Source organism: Pterocles gutturalis, unplaced genomic scaffold (assembly GCF_000699245.1).
Source record: "Pterocles gutturalis isolate BGI_N339 unplaced genomic scaffold, ASM69924v1 scaffold48727, whole genome shotgun sequence".
NCBI classification, from domain to species: Eukaryota; Metazoa; Chordata; class Aves; order Pterocliformes; family Pteroclidae; genus Pterocles; species Pterocles gutturalis.
The window spans coordinates 631-6766 of NW_010112021.1; the positions used below are offsets into that span (position 1 = coordinate 631).

Consider the following 6136-nt stretch of genomic DNA (forward strand, 5'->3'; position numbering starts at 1 on the left):
GTTTGCTCCAGGGAGGAAAAGAAATTCACTCATACCTGGGAATGACAGTTAGACTTTTCTGTCTTAGTCCTGGGTGTGCTGTGGTGTCCCTAAGTGTGCACAAAATGGGCATCGGCTCATGCTCCTCAGTAGTGTCAGCAGGTTCATTTCCCTCGAATTGGGCCTAAACTTGACACTACCTGTACTAGAAAATAAAACAGTAGTGTCTTAAAAGTCTCATTTTTACCGTATCAGCCTACTTAAATATAATGTTTTAAAAGAATAGACCTTTCCTTGTTTTAATTTACTGTCAGAATTTTTAAAAAATAATTTATTGTTCAAAGTGTTTGAATTTTTATTATAAACCAGCCTGATAAAGAAATGTGTGTGTCTTCTAATAGAAACAACTTCCTGAGGCTGTGTGTGCTGAAAGTTACTCAGCAGAGTGAGAAGCACTTAGAGAAGATCCTAAATGTGGATGAGTTTGTCAAAAGAGTTTTCTCAGTAATTCACAGCAATGATCCAGTTGCTCGGGCTATTACACTTCGGTACGTATTACATAAATGAACGTAAGTTCAAATCTCTAGCTAATGATTAGTATGCTGGTCTGGAATAAAAAAATGTGCAACTACCATGAGTGAAAGGTAGGAGGCGCCTTATACATTGCTCATAGAGTTAAAAGCAAAGACATCAGTCTTTAAAGGAAGTGAACTGTAAGAATCTGTGATCAGAAGAACAAAGTTATTAGCCATTTATGATGGTGAGAATTTTGTGGATTGCTCAAGACAAAACAGAATTTGCAACATTGAAATTTTGTGTACTCAAGAGAAGAAAAATGAACCGGTTGTATGCATAACCCAGAGGGTAGCTATATGTAACATATCGAATGGTGCCCATGATATGTTTAGACCAGGATCAAAAGGGAAAGTACTTCCTTACATGCCAAAATATTTTTTGTTAACTTCTAACCAAAACTTACTTATGTGAACCTTGTTATGCTTGCACCTATCTTTCATTTATTGTTGTCCTAAAAGTTTACTGCTTGTTGGTCTCTGATCGATAACTGCGAAGGAAGTGCCATTGTATTACTTATTTGTTTTGGACGTCCTGGGAATCAAATAGAAAAAATAATTAAGCTATCTTTAATGTCACTGTCCTGCTGCTTTGGTGTCTGTGTCTCTAACACTATCCAACGTGATCATCTAAACTGTATCTTCCAACTCCTGTGGAAGTGAATTTAAATGTGAAGAGAGCGCTCTTCTTTCTCCCTTTGTATTCTTTTCACTCCATCTAGAACTGTTACAGATTTCATTATTGAAAGATAGGAGGCATTAACAGGGCTTTGTCTAGTTCATATGTCCATTTCTTTCTTCTTTTGATATTTTATTTGAGATTATGCTTTCATGCACTGGTGTCTCAGGAATCTCTAAATACAGTATATCTATGTATTTTCTTGTAGTTCCACTTCAGTATTTTAACATAAGATAACACTTTTTGACTGGTATTGAGGGCTGTCTTTACAGACTGCTAAAAGTCCCAGGAATCTGCTCAGTTTGAAAAAATACTTAAATTACCGATCAAGTCACAATTCACATCAAGTGAAGGGTTAAAATGGCTGTTGGTTCAATTCAGATTAAAATCTTCAGTTGATTTAGTTTTATCCTCTGTTAAGTAGAGTCAGTAAGAAAGAACATTCTGAAGGAAAGATCTGCTAAAACAAAACCTTGTGGTTGTGGAATTTTATTGCTAGATAACTGTGTGTAAATATTTGTGTTCTTGCTAAAATTGCCATCATTGCAAATCTTGCATTCATTCTTCTTTTAATTGGACTATGTTAAATATGTCTGGAAAGTATCTTTGAGATATTCTTAACAAACTACAGATTGATTTACTCCTTTTTGAGCAGTTACACAGAAGATATTGCACTATTGCTGAAAATAACCTTATCTCACATCAGTGAAAAACCTTAGAAACAAATGATGAAAGTCAGATACTTTTACTGTATCATGGTAACACTCTAGAAACTATGCCTTCTTAGCATGTGGTTAAAATTTGACTGTTCAGACATTTGTCACTCATTTACTTCTGCAGTCTTAGTTGTGAAGAGGGATAGAAAGGGTGAAAACAGTTCTCTAAGTGCTTTATTATCCCCCTAGATAACTGCATTTCTGAATTTATATCCCATGAGGTGTACTCCATGTGTGTCTGAAAATAGCCATCAGTATGTTTTAGCATTAAATCTGTTGTATTGGTGCTAGAGCTTGCATGTAAAAGCATCTTAAAAAGACTTGTTCCCAGTGCTGTAGTGCACTCAATTTTGTAAGAATTCTTGATGTTTCTTACTGTGCCTGTTTCAAGCTAGAAGGTATCAAAATGTAATTAAGTTTTTGTTTAACCACTGACATAACCCACGTAACAAAAATTGTTGCCTTTTAGCTATGTTTTTCTGTAACAGACATGAAAGAGCACATTTATATAAAAATAAGCTTTTGACCAGTCCTTTTACATTTGTATTTGGTGTCATCTTGCATTTCTTCATAATAATTTTTCTTCCTGGTTTGACTGGGATTTCTTTCTGTAGGATGTTGGGCAGCATGGCGTCTATTATTCCAGAAAGAAAGAATGCACATCACAGTATTCGTCAGAGTTTGGATTCTCATGATAATGTGGAAGTTGAAGCTGCAATATTTGCTGCTGCCAACTTTTCTGCACAATCAAAGTAAGATGTAATTTTTTTTCAGATTACAAAGAATGGGAATTCCATTGACGCTGGCATTCACAAACCTTAATATTTCCTTTTGTGGTACTAACAGTGTCGTTTATAGCAAAATATTTACTTATGTGCAATAACAGTATTATAGAGAGATCTGATTACAAGTTTAAGAGATTTTTTTTTTCTAAAATAGTAATGGAAAGCTCATAAATATGGGAAAGCAAAGTGGATCAGCAGATTTAATCAAGGATTATTTTACAGAGATTGTCTCAGGGACCAAAATGTAGTGCTGCTTGTCACTAACACGTTTTTGAAAGCTGCCATTTTATTATTTGATCATGCCCATGTGCAGGGGCTCTAAAATGACTTGGGTCTTGGCAACCACTCTTATGAAAATTTTTATTGTTAAAACACAATGTGTGGTAGTTCAGTTGATTTTTATTTTTAGTTATTTCTTTATTTTTCATTTCACCTGGTACTTTTTCTTTTCTCTACAGGGATTTTGCTGCTGGAATATGTAATAAAATCAGTGAGATGATTCAAGGTGTGTGTATATTGAATGATAAGCTCTAGTTTCTCTGAGAATTCTTTATTATCCATATGTAAATGTGAGGTATCAGAATGCTGTTGCCTTTTTCCTCACATGATTCCAGTTTTTAATTAAATTAGCTAACCAGTAATCTGATATCTGGCTCTTGTGTCCTCTTAAATATCTTAAGTTCTTGTTCTTTACCAAACAAGTTACACTTGTTTGGTAAAGAACAAAATCTCATCTGTAGTGTAATGAAAAAACTTGCCTAGACTATCACAGGTTGCTTCAGATGAGTTCATAGGTGTGTTACCTACAGTGAAGCAAGGAGCAGCCTTCTCAAAGAACCATGGAAGTGCTTGATACCGCTGTCATTATGCTGTTAGCTAGCAGATGAGTTATCTAAACCTAGTGCAGGTGTCTGCGCAATCTGCATTCAGCCTTAGTACTGCCAAAAGCCAGTACAGAGGACAAACACTATGTTTCTCTTCCTTGATGCAGGTTTGGCCACACCTGTGGACTTGAAATTGAAGCTGATCCCTATTCTGCAGCACATGCATCATGATGCAAGCCTGGCCTCCAACTCCCGGCAGCTGCTTCAGCAGCTGGTTACATCATATCCCTCTACCAAGATGGTCATTGTTACTCTGCACACTTTTACTCTGCTTGCTGCTTCTTCTTTGGTTGACATTCCTAAACAGGTAATTCTTCCTAATTCATTCCTTCAGCTTGAGGTACAATGTACATTTAAAAAAACCTTGGATTTTAGCTGGTGCTGAAAATAAGTCGTGATGGATATGCTGGCATGGTTGCTCCTAGTTGCAATAAAGAAAGAATACCCTCAAAACTGCTGCTTTCATCTTTTTTGCCCTCTGGTCCTATTTCCAGATAACCCCATCAACCACAGGAACCCTTCTTTACAGATTATAAAGTTATTTATTATTAAAGGTCTTTCTTTAAATCAACTGGGATTGAAATTAGCTAGGCTCAATCAGCATTTAGGAAAGCAAACACCCTGAGTTTTTCTGAAAACATTTCATCTTACCTGTAGAACCCAGGATTCACTTTTCACTGCTGTGTGTTCTCTTGGGTCATGCGTGTGCCTTTTGCCTGCCTTGCATGCAAGCAAATGGGTATTTCAGTAGCATAGAGTGTGTTTAAAAATTTATTTCTTGAAGAACTCTGAGGAGCTTAAATCTGTTGCTATAATTTAGAACTGTAAAACAGGTTGTGGGAAAGCAGTGATGGAAAAATACAATGCTTTTTTGTTCTGATAATACGCTTTGTGGATGTGATGTATATAGCAGGTCGGAACACAGTTACATTTGAGATTCATGTAACTAATCCTTGTAAAGTAGTCATGAAAATCTGTTTGCTTTATTTCAATCCTGTACAGCTGTGGAAGGAAACGTCTTTTTGGTATGGCTGGATTCTGTATTTCAGAGGATGCTTTTGATTAGTAAAGTCTAAGTCAACTGAAACAACATTAGAACACTTGATGTGCTTTTTTTGTTATGGTGTTAAGCAGGGCAATTTAGGCTGTATTTCTGCAACAAAACAGCTAATGCTGCCTCAAAGTGATATAGTCAGGGCGGCGATGGAGAGCAAAATCATGGCTGGCATGTTCATGCTTTTTCACATGCTGGCCTTTCCATCTCTGTAAATTTGCAGGAAATGAACACAACAAAGGACATGCAGTTAAGTGTCACTTAGTTTGAGATAAAGACTTCAAAAACCCCTACCCACCCCCTCTGGCTGGTTGGGTTTTTGGGGTTGTTTTTGACAATTTTTGGGTGGTAATTTGGTAACTACTGAGACATACAAAGGTATGTCTGCTTTGCTACCTGTTAACTGCAGATCATGCAGACACCTGAACTAACATCAGATACCTAGAATACTTGCCAGTAGCATAATCACAACAGTATGAAGTGTTTACTGAGCTCCTCAGGGATGTTTTATGGTATTTTTGTGAGTGCTGAAACAGGTCTCAAGGCTTCTCAGGTATGCAGGGTGATGTAGAGAAGGGTGCATTAGCAAGGAGAGCAGGATGGTAGAAATTGGCTGTCAGACTGTTTTAGCTTGCCATGGCATCACAGCCTGAGTAGGGGCTTTTCCATGTGGCAGGCAATCAAACAGGTAAGACAAGTTAGTTTTTGCTGAGTATGCTCAAAATTTCTTCAAGTACTTTTGAAGAGATTTCCTTTTAGTGGCATCTCTCTCTTAAACAATGAATTTACTTTGTTGCAGATCCAGCTTTTGTTGCAGTACTTGAAGAATGACCCCAGGAAGGCTGTGAAGAGGCTTGCAATCCAAGATTTAAAGTTGTTGGCCAACAAGACACCACATACATGGAGCAGAGAAAATATTCAGGTTTATGAATTTTTAGAGCTAAAGTTTATTATGAAACTTTGCAATTAGTTGTAGAATTCTTTCCAGAAGAACAATTTGTGAGGTAAAGGAAGGAAGAACATACATCTCCATATCCTTAAGTTAGGTTACTCTGCCAAGCAGGGTAGCCAAGTATTAATGAACCGTTCATAGAATCATAGAATGTCTCAAGTTGGGTAAGTTGACCCATAAGGATCAAAGTTGAAGCATTATAACTGAGGAAAGGCCTGTCTCATGTGGTAGCCCTTTTTAGAGTAAGGAAGTAACTTTTCTATCTGACAAACTCATCTAAGATAATAGATGTGAGAGCTCAATGTTTACATAAATCTTACGATACTGAGTATGTATTAATACTCCTGTGTAACAGAGTCTCTCTGGGATTTGTCAAAGCATGTCGTCCAGCAAGGTGTGCTTGAAAGGACAAATGTAACTTTGACTTAATTTCTTAGGATTTCTTAATTTCTTAGGACAAGATTTAAGATTTAATCTTAATTTCTTAGGACAAGAGGTCTCCATTCCTCTGAATA

The 6136-nt window shown here is 36.7% G+C and overlaps 1 protein-coding gene across 1 annotated transcript; it reads left to right on the forward strand.

Annotated features, from left to right (window-relative positions):
• Window positions 1-380: 380 nt before the first annotated feature.
• On the forward strand, window positions 381-5654 carry LOC104462089 (integrator complex subunit 7-like; the record flags this gene model as incomplete). The annotated part of the gene is made up of 5 exons (XM_010073895.1): window positions 381-527; window positions 2561-2698; window positions 3190-3236; window positions 3723-3922; window positions 5469-5654. Coding segments are annotated over 5 exons (703 nt in total), but the record flags the coding sequence as incomplete, so codon positions are not given.
• Window positions 5655-6136: the final 482 nt, after the last annotated feature.